We start from the raw sequence: 15900 nt of genomic DNA, 5'->3' as shown, positions 1-15900 counted from the left end.
ATGTAACAGCCCAATACCTACAAAAAAAGTCCCTGGGTGCAAAATCTGAAAACCCAACAGGAAGTGAGATATTTTGAGTTTTCTTTGCAAAATTTTTGCAGTTCTTGCCATTTCCATACATTGTACTTTAACAAACTCCTCCTAGAGCTTTAATCAGATCAACGTCATATATGGTCAGTCTAATCTAAAGGCCTTTGCGATGTTAAATTGCGAAGATCTTGAGTTTTCGCTAAAGTACGTGTCCTGACAAAGTTCGATGCTTCGCAATGAAAGTTGTTGTAAGTCAGGCATACAATGTCCAATCTGCCTCAAACTTCACATGTTTGATAAGTGCCCTGGCCTGAAGACATCTACACACCAAAATGTAGTTATAGTCATATCGCCACCAGCTGGAAGCAGGAAGTGTGGCAAATACAAGTGACTGACGCAGTCCTCCTATATTTATATACAAACGCATATTGCCCACCGTGCTCTGTTTTCCTAAAGCCAACGGGTGGTGGTGGCACAGGTGCGAGGGCCCTTTCATTGCTGCTTGCAGCTTTAATTTCTTGATGTATCTAGTAGTTTTCTGCAATGCTTTACCTGCTGCACCACAATGCAAAATAGTACTCAAGGTGAATGTGTTCTGCTTTTGCTTATCAACACGTACTTGGATGTTTGGGCTCGATTGCTACTCTGACGATGGGCGTGGCTTCAAAGTTGATTGGCGTGAAGGGTGGGCAGGCAGGAGATGTCGAGATGGTGGCCGACTTGAGAATGAAGTCCTCCATGCCACCAATACCTGCAGAGATACAAATGACATTAAACTAAACTGCATTCAACAGACCAGTCAAACTGTTTTTACACAGGATTTTAAACCTCAGGACTCCACTAATGTTCCAAAAAAGAGATGTTAAAATTTTTTTAAACATTATTATTTATACAACGGCTGCCTGACATAACAAAGGCCCCTGTGTGTGCCCATTTAGGTGGGAGGGTGTGTGAGTAAGAGTGTAAGCATGTGTTTGTGCACGCTGTGATGGAAAAAGAAAAACACACTTTCAAGAACTTCTGCAATAACAGACATGATTGCAGTGCTGTGATGGAGAAACCCTAAAATCTGGTGGTGATATGACATCTGGCCTAGGGCAACATCCCTAAAAAGTGTACTTAGTAACTCGGTTGTGATAGGACTATAAACATTTATCAGCTAGAAAATAAAAAGTAGTCTAGTGGTTTTTATTTTTCATGTGGGTGGGCCTGGGCTCAAACTCATCTTTAATAAACCAAAACCAAATTTCAACAACATATCAGTATTATAAAACTTACATATATGAACACAAATTTAACATGCTGCACAGAGAAATAGAATTAAGCTAATAGCAATAAAACAAATAACAAATAAAACAAATCACACAACACTAAATTCACACAAAATAAAACTATACAGCAGTTACTCCAGCCCATAAGCCTTTTTAAAAAGATTTGTCTTAAGTAAAGATTTAAAAACCTTACAGAAGTGGCCGATCTCAAGCAAAAATGCAAGTTATTCCACAACTGGGGTGCTGCCACCGAAAATGCACGATCCCCCTTAAGTTTTAAGCGTTTCTTGGGTACTGACAGCAACAGAGTGTTTGATGACCTTAAAGGCCTATTGGTCTGATGATAGGAGAGAAGATTAGATAAGAAGTTTGGTGCCAAGCCTGTCAGGGACTTATAGACAAACAATAATACCTTGAACTGGATTCTATACTCAATGGGGAGCCAGTGCAAACTAGCCAAAACAGATGTAATATTTTCCCTCTTCCTAGTCCCTGTTAAAAATCTGGCCGCAGCATTTTGGACCAACTGGAGGCGAGACAAACAAGACTGAGTGACCCCTAAATATAATGAATTGCAGTAGTCCAGTCTTGAATGCGTGGATAACGGTTTTTAAGTCCCTGAATGAAAGAAAAGATTTTGCCGATCATCCTAAGCTGACAAAATGCTGATATGACAACTGAGTTTATTTGTTTGTCAAATTTAAGTTCTGGATCAAAAATAACTCCCAAATTTCTTGCGTAAGTACGTACAGTGTTAGTTATAGGACCCAAGGTTTTTGAGAGGATATCGGCAGAATCCGGGCGTCCAAAAACTAACACTTCTAACTAATCATTTAATTGAAGGAAGTTTTCTGACATCCAGCTTTTAACTTCACTCAAAGATAGAAAGATCTGAAAAAAGCCATACTTTTACCCGTCCATAGACCCTCCCATCGAAGAAATCAGGACAGAAGTGTTGGAAAGTGGACAAAAGAGATGGATTAAAACACCAGGTGTAAACGGTAATGTGTCCCCCTCGTCTACTTGTGATCCGATCCACCAAAACACATCTTAATGCCAGGTGAAAACAGGGCCTATACCATCCAAGCTGAATTTAAAACCACTGGTCAAGAATGAAAAAATTCAAAATTTACAGGAAGCAACATCATGTTTTTTAAAATAAAATACATCAATTTGGAGAGAGGATATGAGTGGTAAAATACAGATCATGGATTATGAATATAGATAAAGTTCTTACAATAATCTCATTCCTGAAGCAATTTCCTCAATTGCTTCATTTGCACTGTATGTGCAAAAGCCCACAGTAAGATCTTCAACTTAACAGACATCTTACACTTTCCAAAAACAAACAAAAACTTTTTTTGGGACTGACTGGCAGGCAGTAACCTGGAAGAGATGCATTCATATAAAAACTGCCTGATAGGGACAACTGAATGAAGTGCTTCAGCGTCTCAGCAAGAAGACCATTTCACTCGCCCCTCGAATCCCATTCAGTTGAATTACATCAGGTCCAAGAGTGTTTCCATCAGGACAGCAGAGCCCCAACTCGAGAGGTTAGTTTGTTCAGTCAATGAACCTGCGATGAGTCAAGAGCTTCTGTCAAAGGCTGGGCTTATTAAGGGCCAATTCCAGACAGACTCGCAATCGTGTTCATGAGCAAACACCTGGAGGCTGTAAAGACGGTAATAAAAATGGCTTAACGGTAATCACAGCGCAGGCCTGCAGTGGCCGTATGAAGTCTTAAGTCTGAAGGTTCAGGCGATGTTGACTCGCTGGGTCGATCTCTCCCACGAGATCAGTATCTGTGCATTCAGAGAATGACATCATGGATTGACTCAAAGGTTTATTATATCGTGCAGACATAGCAAATACAGAAAAATAAACCATGTGTACGATGTCAAATGTGCAAAAGCTTAAAAGCTGCTAAATTAATTTAAGACGGAAGGGTTGTTAATGCAAAGCGAGATACACAGTCGATGAATTGCTCATCGGAGGGATCGTATGTGTCCTGCTTTGACATTCTTTCTATAAGTGTTTGCATATGTCTGGATTAGGGCACAAGTTTTCCAGGGCAGGATGTTGCACAGATGCCTCGAGGCATGGGAAAATGAGACGGTCTCTTTGGTTTAGAACACACAGACTAGTTTGTAACTATTTTAGAACACAGCATCCTTGGAAAAAAAAACAGGAATACTTGAGTCTGATTGGTCAATCGTGTCAAATATTTGTGTATAATGAACTTAAACTGTATACCTGACTGTTGTCCCAAGCAATTGATTTCCTCCATATCTGTGCTAGTTTCATGTCTCTCGTATCCCCCTTCTTCTCATAAATAATTTCAAAATCAAATAAAATTTTTATTTTCATTTATTAATTTATTTGTTAAGTAGCCGTACAATAAGCTGATTAATGCACAATTATTAAGATGTTCTCGCAAAATCAACCCCTTCTGGATGATACAAGATCAAACTGTCAGGGATTAGTTCATCCCTTTCTGAATACATTATACACAGGGCTTGACATGAACTTTTTTGCTCTCCATCCACTGCGTCTAGTGGTTTTCCAGAGTTACTAGTCACTCAGCATTTTCACTGGCCACAATTTTGATATGGATACCATGGGGAAAACTGCCATATAGATATTTTTAATATTATCTCATAATTTAGCAGCAGGTTTATTAGGCTGCTGTCACTTTAAGACCTGACGCACGGATCCATTACACTGTTACACATGCGTTTTCTTTCTCAACTGTTAAAACATAACTGACTGTGTTTATGTGAATACTCGCCAAGACTGACATTTTGACATTATTTTGTGTTTATTTGACTGTTTAAGCACAATAAGCAGCGAAAAATAACTCAATTTAGTACTGAGAGGCGGCTTTATGTGTGTGTGAGCACAAAATCTACGGTAAAATTATGCGCAATACGCACAATCCCACGCTGAAATTCCAGCCCTGTAACACCAACAATGTTCATCCGGAGCAAATGAAACGAGTGAGTGAGGGGAGGAGGGTTTGTGTGTCGACTCGCTGTCAGAGAGATGAGAGAGAGAGAAAGAGCAGCTGGTATCGTGTATCTGTTCTGCTGAAAACAAGTATTGGAACTGTTTCAGATATTTCAGTATCGAAAAATCTGTATTTTTGACAACACTACATTGCACTTAGTTTATTATTTCAGATGCCTTTTTAAAAGACTACAATTGAAAAATGTATATATTATACATACAATTCAACCCGCCAAAGTGGCTAGTAGGAGTGACTGTTTTACACGCCACTGCTGAAATACGCTCGCATTTGGCGGGTGTTAATGTCAAGCCCTGATTATACATGACTTTTTATCATATTAAATATATTTAAAGGTTTTAACAGAGGATAGTATGCTATTGCAAATAGAGCCAGGGATGGTTTTAAACAACTTCTCTGAACACTCCCCCATCTACCATTGGTCAGAACAAACAGATGGCCACTCCCCCAAATGTATTCCATTGGTTGAACCAATGTTGCAATGTCATCTATTTATTGTGGTGCTCAAACAAACAGAACAATGTTTTGATAGTGCCACATTGTTTTTCTCATAATTGTCCTTTGGATGGATCACTTACATTATAGTTGTCTATCAATATTAGGCTAGTGTATAGGAAAATACTGGATCATCACATTGGAATAACATACTATCCTCTATGTTCCTATATCCCATCTTAATGTGGAAATATGTAAGTGAACCATTCCTAGGATGATTCTCCAAAAAGAATGTGGCACTATATTGTCGAAATGAGCAACACAACCAAAACAATATTGGTTCAACCAATGGTGTAAGTTTAGGGGCAGAACTATCTGTTTAAAAAGAGTCATAGGCTGAATGTAGAATAGTATATGGGTCAATGACGTGACACAGCCTTAAGGCCTTAATAATAATAAAAAACAAAGATATGACATCCAAAGCATGTAAGGTAGTACAACTAGATATCTTTTGTTGAATCCAAAAATTTATATATAAATAAATATATATATATATATATATATATATATATATATATATCCCAAACCTTTCTAAACAAAATTGATTTGATTTCTCTAATGACAGCAGGAAGAGAAAAGGCTGAATGATTTGAAAAGAGGTTATTCTACCCCTCCTCGACCAACAGTCTTTTAACCTGCGAGTCACTCGTTCATCACTGAAAGTCGAGCCACATGCAGCGGTCAGTCTAGACACAAGAGCTCTTTGTGTGTGTGACTCCTTAATACGTCCAGCCGGGCCCGAGGCACACTGCCATATTTATCCACAGCGCTGATGATTTCCTGTTCGTGTTGACCCCTCTCACCCCCTCCTCCAGAAGCACTGATTCAGGGCCAGCTCGCCCCCGTCCAACCCATCATACAGCCCACAGCACGACTGATCTCAGATCAGCAACTCGGGACAAGTTCAGGCTCTCTAAAAACAAGCAAATCCTTCGCTCATCGGCATCAGATGGTGTTTTAATGATTGCTACATAAATCCATCCTGCTCTAAACTTTTCACCTCACACATGCTTCTGATTTCCACACCACAGAGCTGCAGATTTTCAGGGTGAAAAACGAAGAAAATGAGCACAAGGCAATTATTAAAACATAAAAATAAATATATCTAAACTGGCATTTTTCTGAAGCAAATACCAGTGTAGGTTTTCAGAAGCCGATTGCAAATGTAAATCTTACAGCATAACGTACACTTCGTTAGGATATGCATACAGTGTGTGGTGTGCAATTTTTAGCATCAGCATACTGTATGTGCAAAGATTTTCTTTTTTTTACTGAATTGTTTTTGCACTAATTAGTTGGTCCACAAAATAGCAAAACAAGCCTGGCCCGTTGTTTTCAGTTGAAAAAGAAACAGAAGAGACGGAACAACAAAAAACACTAGAATGATGGAATGAAAGATAGGGCGAACGATAGAACAATAGAACAACAGATTGAATAATAGAACAACAGAAGATAGAACAATAGCTAGAACGATAGAACAATAGATAGATAGATAGATAGATACTGTAGATAGATAGATAGATAGATAGATAGTATGCAAATATTCCAATGACATGATTTTTGTGATTAAATCTGACATTTTGTGAAGAGTTTATCTAAAAAAGCTGAAAGTATTCTTTGATATGTCCATACTGTGATAGATAAGTACTTTTATGCATTCTTAAAATACATATTTGGAACTAGATCTACAAACTTCAATCTTAAATGTCTTAAAGCATAAAGTGAATAAAGAGCAGAACACAGCACAGTTGGTGAGTTAAGTGGTTCGAGCTGAACTAATTGAAGAAAATTGTAGAGAAGAAAAGGATAGATGAATTTCAATACAGAGCTCATCTTGCAAGTGTTTAACTTCAACTTAAAGGGAAACATCCAAAATGACCCGGTTCTGAAACGGCCGTCCTCTGATAAGAGCTGATCCCAGAGCTGAGGACACCGTTCACTCTGCTCTTTATAACTGTAAAACAGAGACGCTCTTTCAACATGAAACATGAGAAGGTAATTACTCAAAGGTGACTGCGTCTCAGAGGCATTCCTCAACAAAAGCACAGAAAAGCAGAGAGGGCCGCTGAAATAACCTGGGAAGAGGAACATGTCGATTGAATACAGTAGGAGAACAGACCCGCTGCAGGAATCTGGGCCACACATGGAAGAAATAGACGCTCTTGAAAAAATGGAAGCTAAATCTGAGCTGAAGGGTTTTGGAAATTAAGAACAATTACATCCTGGCAGAAACGATGGTGGAAATCAAGAGGGGTTTGTTGCAAAGTACTTCAGACTGAAAAAAAAAACAAAACAAAACAAAAAAAACACTACTTTGGATGTTTTAGAATTCTAGAATGCACTGTATTATTAGCCTTTTCAACAGGGTAGATGAAATAAAAGTAAAAAAAGGCTAATAAAACGTACAACAGACAGACACGCAGAATAATACATGTATATGAGCAATATCACATGAGTAGCTGTGCGATATGGCTGTACATCAGCACGGCTGTGATTCGGCGTAGGTAATCACAGCTGTGCTACTATTGAGTAATATCGTACAGCTACGAGTGTGATATTGAGTTTATACAACAGTTCGACGGCACGAGTGTGTAAATAAATAAGAAACAACAATGGATTGACTTTAAAAACCCTCTTTTGTGAGGAACTACTTCCTTCCGCCACGGATTCAAATCTCAAGTTGACAGATTAACAGTTGAGCCCAAGATGCTAATTCTAAAACGTCACTTTACGAAGGAACGTTGAGTCGCTTCATTGAATCTTATTGTATTATGTAGAGTATTATGGTATTATGAGAGAGAGATCGACTAAACAAGTGTATTGCCTGCATCTGATACAGCATTCATTCTTCAGGTCGATGTCCATAATATTATACCCATTATAAAAATCAGTTTGAATGCCTGCTGAGGAAAGCAATATCTTTGTCCATTTAAAAGTTAAGGGGATTTCCCATGACTGCGCTAAAACAACTTCCTTGTTTACAACCAGTCTGCTACTGAATCCCTTATTTGTCATCTAATGGTGTAATAATGTAACTTTCACTGAAGTCGAAATCACAATCACTAACAGACCCTTTTTTAAAAAAAAAAATTTATTTAACAATAGTATTTAAATTAACAACAATAGCAATTAGACAATTGGAAATAAACACAAGCAAACAATTCAGTCAAGCGTACAAAAGCAGTGCTATAGTACAGGATTTAAGTTAAATATAGCCTAAAAATTAAGGCTGAAACGATTAGTCGACAAATATTTTTGTTGTCGAATAGTCTTTTTATCACATATGACCTATTTGAAGGGCCTGCAATAATGCAGTTTGACCAGTGGGGCACTGTAGCACAATACTGTAATGCTGTCCTCCCGGATCCAATCCAATAGAAGACACAGCACTCCGGAGTGCAAACGCAACCGTAAAATGTGGGAAAGTTTAACATAACTACAAAATATAAAAATAATGCTGTCATGAAGGGCCACCAACTCTCACTCATTCAAGCTCGCGCAATTGACACTGTTCTCATGCCACACGTCCATTTTCTCACGCAGTGAAACATACATTGCAGAGCAAAGAGGACACAGACCACACATCGACAGATAAGACAGAGCAGGTTACTTTTGATATAAAACAAAGTTTCTGTCAATTTTACTACGGGATTCAAACAATACATGTGGTTTGGTGCTCTTTAATGTGGCGTGACGGGTCGCTGTAACACCTCGGGTCAAGTGGCACGTGAACCTATTATCTCTTCCTCTTTTCTACTTTTAAAGCACGAAATAAACATGAATGAACATGAAAAAGTATGTTGAAACATACAGTACAACTTACTGAAATTAATCCATCTCTAATGTAATCACTTAATCAGAGTTTCAACCGCAGAAATACATCAATAAAACAGCTTGCCAACAATATCACAAAACGTTGCATTTACCTCAAGAAAGCCATGTGATGACCATCAACTCGATAGTTGGTTAAAAAAAAAAAAAACTTCAGAGAGGTACATTTTTCAAAAAATATGCACAATATTACATATTCATATTTTTACTCTTATTAAAAAGTTGTTATTACAATTCCCAGACTCAATAAAAAAAACACAGTGCCACTCACTGATGACTTCTGAGGAGGAAAGAAAACCTGAAGGTTTATTGGTCTATTCAGTTGACTCGAAATTCATTAAAAATACATTTTTAAAAGCGGAAGTGATTTCTTTGTTTTATTTATTACTTAAAATAGGTATAACTCAATATTTAAACTAATTACAAAAGTGGAATAATGGATCAAAGCCTACTGTTTAATCAGTGAAATCATCAACGATTAAAATATCGTTCCAATAATTATAAAAAATAACTTAATTTTCCCCTTAACCCAAATCAATTTGCTCTGGAACAAGTTATAGATTAATAAGACCAAAGACTGCCTGTTTGATATACCCAAAACTAATTATACCTCATGTTTAAACATTATCTACATAAGAGCCAGCGGCAAATTCTCGAAGGACTGGCCGAGATGAAGCTGTTCTCGGTGGGTACATGAGCGCTGAATGGCCTGGAGCTCAAATTTTCAAAATAGTCTAAACAAATTGTAAAATAGGTGCTATGTTTATATATGAGTCACATATTTGAGGTCTAAACAACTACATTCTCACCTAAAAAAACTCTTAAAACAACAACAGTAGTATTTGTAAAAAAATATGGTGGATTTGCTCGAATGCTTAATATAAATATGGAAATCTATAGTTTAATAGAAGTGTGAAGGTTTTGTGAGCATGAATCACTCAAATTACACAAGATGACAAACAGACAGCACGGCATAATACTACACCATAAAGCTGGAAACTGCATTTGTATGTATTTTAATCAAGGCTAAGTGCGATGCAGTTTTCCAAAGACATACAACTTGATGCTAACGATCATGTTCGTCCGCTTCTTCAGTGTTTTTACCTCCATTGCTTCCAGCGGTACTGTGCTGTACTGTGGGAGATCATTATTGAGTCGAAAGCCAAGCAAACAAACAAAATTGTGTGCAGTCTCTCTTGGCAAGCGCAGACGGAGAGTCCTCTGAGGACAACCAAAGGTCAAAGGTGAAACTGAAATCGCCCCAGACCGACTGTTTCCGCTCACACAGCAGCGTTAGCTCTGAACTACGGTCGGGCAACGGGGCCTACGGAGGCTGTGTTTGGATCTCGTCCTGATTGCGGTGTCAGTGCGGGTCAGGGAAGAGAGAGCTTTACATCTGTCTGAGTGGTTGGAGGGAATAGAGGAGGAACAGATAGAGCGAAGGCAAGAAAAGGCGGATCAAAGAGCACAAAGGGGCAAACAACCGAGAGCAAGTGATCTCAATGACTCAAGCGAGGAGAAATTTCCTCCAACCACAAATACAGTTGGCCCGGGCGCAAGTTATATAAAGAGCGTTTTTTTGTTTTTTTCGCTCGCGGTGCCTTTGGCAGCTGTGGCGGCTCTCAGCTGTGGTTCTCCCAGTCTCTTCAAAGCCGAGAAAAGCTTGAATAATAATCAAGGCTAATGATTTCAACAGACTTTAGTCCTGCATGTTCCATCATGTTTAATAGCACACATACATTTTCACTCAATGTAAAGCCAAGTAAAATTAATTTCATGACATGCTAATAAGAAGGTTATATTGTCTTTGAATCACTGAAGAAACTGCTGAGTGAAATGCTCATGGTCAACTTCCAGCTTTCTAACCAAAAGAGTTTTTATTAGTGCTGTCAAACGATTAATGGCATCCAAAATAAAAGTTTGTTCACGTAATATAAGTGTGTGTACTGTGTGTGTTTATTATGTGTATAAATAAATACACACACATGCATGCATATATTTAACAAAAATATATTTATATATAACATTTATAATATATAATATAAATTATATATATAAATATATAAATATACATGTATACATGGGTCAATGATGGTCATTTTTTGTCCAAAGGCCTTAATAATAATAAAAAACAAAGATATGACATCCAAAGTATGTAAGGTAGTACAACTAGATCTCTTTTATTGAATCCAAAAGGTTTTAATTATATTTTGCTACATATAAAGGTATTTTAAAGTGTCAAAAGGTCATTCGGTTTAACCGTCCAAAGGTCAATACAGCCATTTCATTAGTGATTCAAATATTTTAAAATGTAATAAATGTATATATTTTTTATTCTGGCATGATTTTATAACATCATATCTCAACATATCAACAAAACGGTATTAAAATTATGTGTAGAAGTCGTTGCTTTGTTATGAGTAAGAATGTCCAGAAAAATGAATTTCATTCATGTCATTAGGAGTAACCAATATAAAGGGACCATTTTGGATCAAGTCATTGCGGTCAATATCATGTGACAGGATGTGACATCATTCAGACACCTGCAAAGGACCACATGGTCGTGAAGCAAAGTAACTAACTCTCTCTTAACTATTTGAAAAATTCATGTTTTCACTTGCTCATACGCATGTCCCGAAACATCAGGTCATTCGGTACAACCGCTATAAAACATGGAAAATGTTGTAATATTTCAAAAACTTGTACTAAATATAAAATGTTTGATTGTCCTTTTGCTAGCTAGCTAGATATCAGCCTGTTAGCTTTGTTTGAAAATATCGTCATTCGGTATAACCAAAAGTGTCATTCGGTAAAACAGAAATTTTGGTTAAACAGAATGACTTTTTTGGTGACAAATTTTGTCCATTTTGTAAAAAAAAATGACAAAAGCAGTGTTAATTGATTATAAAAACCACAATCTCATTGTTTACACTTAATAAAACTTCAGAATTAATTATATCTCCATTATGTTTTTTTACACTTTTAAAAACCTTATTCGTCAATGACCCACATGTAAATATTCCTTACATCAATTCATGTATGTGTGTATTTATATATACATAATAAATACCCACAGTACACACACTTATATTATGTAAACAAACTTTTATTTTGAATGTGATTAATCACGATTAATCGTTTGACAGCACAAGTTTTTATACATCATGTATACTACCATTTTGGGTACGAGTTTTTAAGAGAATAATACTTTTATTCCGCAATGCATTAAATTGATCAAAAGTGACAGTAAAGACATTTATAATGATACAAAAAGTTATATTTCAAATAAATACTGTTCTTTTAAGCTTTCATTTCATCGAAAAATCCTGAAAAAAATATATCACTATTTCAACAAAAATATTAAGCAGCACAACTGTTTTCATCATTGACAATAATAATAAATGTTTCTTCAACAGCAAATCATCATGTTAGAATGATTTCTGAAGAATCCTGTGACACTGAAGACTGGAGTAATGATGCTGAAAATTTGATCACAGGAATAAATTACATGTAATTACATACAAAAATACATAAGTAGAAAATGGTCCTTTAATTTGTAATAATATTTCAAAATATTTCTGTTTTTACAGTGTTCTTGATCAAATAAACACAATCTTGGTGTGTAAGGGTACGTTCACACTTGTAGTTCAGTTGGTTTGGTTTGTTTGGTCCGGACCAAAAAAAGAAAAACATTTAATCCTGGTCCAATTAGGGTTCAGATTGGCAATTTTATCACCGAACCAAAATATACCGTATGTGTGTAGCCTAAATATGATGGTATTTTGGCCAGCTGGGAACTCGTCAAGAGCTTATAAAATGTGTAAAGGAGTCAAAACAGCAGCAGGAATCCCTCCGTCACACACATAAACGATCTGCTGCGTGGAGACGTGCGTCTGATGCCTGTGATGGGCAAACTCACGACTATGAAGAGAAAAACCGACATGCGTGAGGATTCTGTCCTTTTTAATGTCTCATCTTCCTGTTTTTGGTTCGTTTACATGTCTTTGGTCCGTGTTGCGTTCATATATCATTCGAACCGCACCAGAGTCCGTTTGGAAGCGGACCGAGACCCATCTTATCAGCGGTCTCGGTCCACTTGTTTGGTGCGCACCAGGGTTCAGGGATAGCAGCGTTCACACATGCTCAAATGAACCGCACTAACAGAGCAATCGCACCAGGGTTCGTTTTAATCGAACCGAACATGACAAGTGTGAACACACCCTAAGAGACTTATTCCAAAAGCAACACTTACTGACCCCAAACTTTTGAACATAAACATGTTGTCATTTTTGTCATTTAGAGCGTAGTGTGTGAAATCTATGTGAGATTTGCAAGGTTAGAAGACACAGATAGCTGCAGTAAACAATCACAATTCAATCACAAGTCAAACTGTAACTGTTTAATGGTCAAACAGTTTGATTCATTGAAATATGTTTCAGAACTTTAAGATTAATTTAAAGTGTGAGGTGGCATATTGCTTTATTTCATGTAAGAACAAGCACACAAAACCTCTGTCGCACACCATCTCCTCAAACTCTGTCGCTCTCGCTAAAGTAATTGATTTCTGGCCACCCATCTTCGAGTTTGTCTTGTTAGAGCGGAGCGCTGCTCAACTCCGACATCTGTGTGAATAACAGGTCTTCCCCTCAAACACTCCCTTCCTTTTGTGCCTCTGTTTTTGTTTTGTTTTTTGTTTTCCTGAGTATGAGATGGACTCTGTTCGAATTAGGATGCAGGTTGATGTCATCAGCGAGAGTTTGTGATTAACGTTTCGCTTCATTCGTTGTTTACAGCACAGACACAAAGCTTTGTTTCAGTGCCAAGAAGTGCGGCCCATGTTCAGAAGTAAGAGACGAGAGATTTCCACAAAGAATAGACAGATTTTGGCTGCAAAACTGGATTGTTTATATAATCAGTTTCTTTTTAAATCCTGGTCCAGACTGTCAGAACAGGGCTGATTTAATCACTGGGGTATTGAGCACTGATGGACAGCTTGAAAAATGTTGACTAAACATATTCAGTCTCTTTGACACACTGTTGAGGTATTAATTTGATATTAATGAGGTATTTATTATCTTTTCCCTTTCCAGCCTGATATTATAAAAGATACTGTCATGAATTATGCAGTAAGTGGTAATTAGGACATCAACCATTTTTCCTTTCTGTTTTGTCCATTTTCATTTAACAAACAGCTGGAAACATTCCTTAAAGGGATAGTTTACCAAAAATAATATGTGTATAATCTAGTTTATAAAGTTATATGGATATTTTTCTTACAAAAAACCCATCAGTTTACTTCAGAAGGCCTTTATTAACCCACTGGAGTGGGATGGATTACTTTTATGATGTATGGATATGCTTTTTGGGCTTCAAAATCTCAGCTACTATTCACTCCCATTATAAAGCTGGGAAGAGCCAGAATATATATTTTTTTAAATATAACTCAGATTGTGTTTGTCTGAAAGAAGAAAGTCATATACACCTAGGATGGCTTGAGGGTGAGTAAATTATGGGAAAATTTTCATTTGTGGGTGAACTATCTCTTTAATCTATCTTTAATTAATTGCACATCAAATTTGGCTGAGAAATTACCCCCAAAAGATCATTTAAAGTGAGAAAATGAGAAAAGCATCAAACAGACATTACTAAAAGTAGATTTAGAAAGAAATATTATATTTGATTCAAGATAGAATTTATTACGCATAATCTTTTAGGCTACAACAGCCATGAGGCCATGAGTGAATGATGACAGAATTTTCATTTTTGGGTGAAATATACCATTAATTTTTTTTTATTATTATTAATTTATTAATATGGAATATGAATATAAAAATAAAATAATATTATAAATAAAAAACTAAAACTGCTCATATACTGTAAACCAGATGCATACCCATAAAATATAATTCTACTCCAAGTTTAGGCTCACAGTACTATAACAGTATCATGGTTCAGAGATGGTTTCAGATTTTAATCCCATGATGCTTTGGTATGGGAAAAAAAAAACAGGGTTAGTTATAACTTTTTTTTTTTTTTTATTCCAATGAATATTTGGAGTAGGTCTATTATTTTTAAAAAAAGTAAATAAACACACCTTGAAGTCTTGACTACAAAAAAGCCATTGAACATTTTGACAGCTCTTGCCAAGAAAAAAAGAGATCCAACATAAAAACCACAGCTAGAGAAAACGAGCACTTGAGTATTTGAACTTTTGATTCAAAATCTTAAAAGTTACTGACATAGTGTCAACTAGCTCCATTCTCTCCTATACCTTTGTATTGAACGCTAATTAATACCATGACATTTACATGTTCTCCAAAGGCTGTTTTTTTGTAAGCAAATAAACCAATAAATACAACCTGAATTTTTTTAAATTTGAATAAAATGAAAACTAAAAGACTTTCAAATCACATGAGCCAGTATTTTATTCACAATAGAACATAGATAACATAACAAATGTTTAAACTGAGAAATTTTACAATTTGATGCACAAAATGAGCTAATTTCAAATGTGATGCCTGCTACAGGTCTCTAAATAGTTGGGACGGGGGCATGTTTACCATGGTGTAGCATCTCCTCTTCTTTTCAAAACAGCGTGAAGACGTCTGGGCATCGAGGTTATGGAGTTTTGGTGTTGGAATTTGGTCCCATTCTTGCCTGATATAGGTTTCCAGCTGCTGAAGAGTTCGTGGTCATCTTTGACGTATTTTTCGATTAATGATGTGCCAAATGTTCTCTATAGGTGAAAGATCTGGACTGCAGGCAGGCCAATTCAGCACCCGGACTCTTCTATGGCGAAGCCATGCTGTTGTAATAGCTGCAATATGTTGTTTTGCATTGTCCTGCTGAAATACACAAGGCCTTCCCTGAAATAGACATCGTCTGAATGGGAGCATATGTTGCTCTAAAACCTTTATATACCTTTCAGCATTCATAGTGCCTTCCAAAACATTAAAGCTGCCCATACCGTATGCACTTATGCACCCCCATACCATCAGAGATGCTGGCTTTTGAACTGAACGCTGATAACACGCTGGAAGGTCTCCCTCCTCTTTAGCCCGGAGGACATGGCGTCCATGATTTCCAACAAGAATGTCAAATTTGGACTCGTCTGACCATAGAACACTTTTCCACTTTGAAACAGTCCATTTTAAATGAGCCTTGGCCCACAGGACACGACGGCGCTTCTGGACCATGTTCACATATGGCTTCCTTTTTGCATGATAGAGCTTTAGTTGGCATCTGCAG

At 36.9% G+C, this 15900-nt stretch overlaps 1 protein-coding gene across 2 annotated transcripts in view; it reads right to left on the bottom strand.

Moving 5' to 3' along the window:
* Positions 1-15900, bottom strand: part of efl1 (elongation factor like GTPase 1) — a 116636-nt gene that overhangs the window by 42297 nt on the left and 58439 nt on the right. For both annotated transcript variants that reach the window (XM_051900107.1, XM_051900108.1), the window contains exon 16: positions 650-781. In XM_051900107.1, coding sequence (XP_051756067.1) covers positions 650-781 — 132 coding nt within the window. The remainder of the gene's footprint in view (positions 1-649; positions 782-15900) is intronic.

Source organism: Ctenopharyngodon idella, chromosome 7 (assembly GCF_019924925.1).
Source record: "Ctenopharyngodon idella isolate HZGC_01 chromosome 7, HZGC01, whole genome shotgun sequence".
Classification (NCBI taxonomy): Eukaryota; Metazoa; Chordata; class Actinopteri; order Cypriniformes; family Xenocyprididae; genus Ctenopharyngodon; species Ctenopharyngodon idella.
Note: the sequence above shows the minus strand (reverse complement) of the source record. Positions and strands in the feature narration are given on the sequence as shown.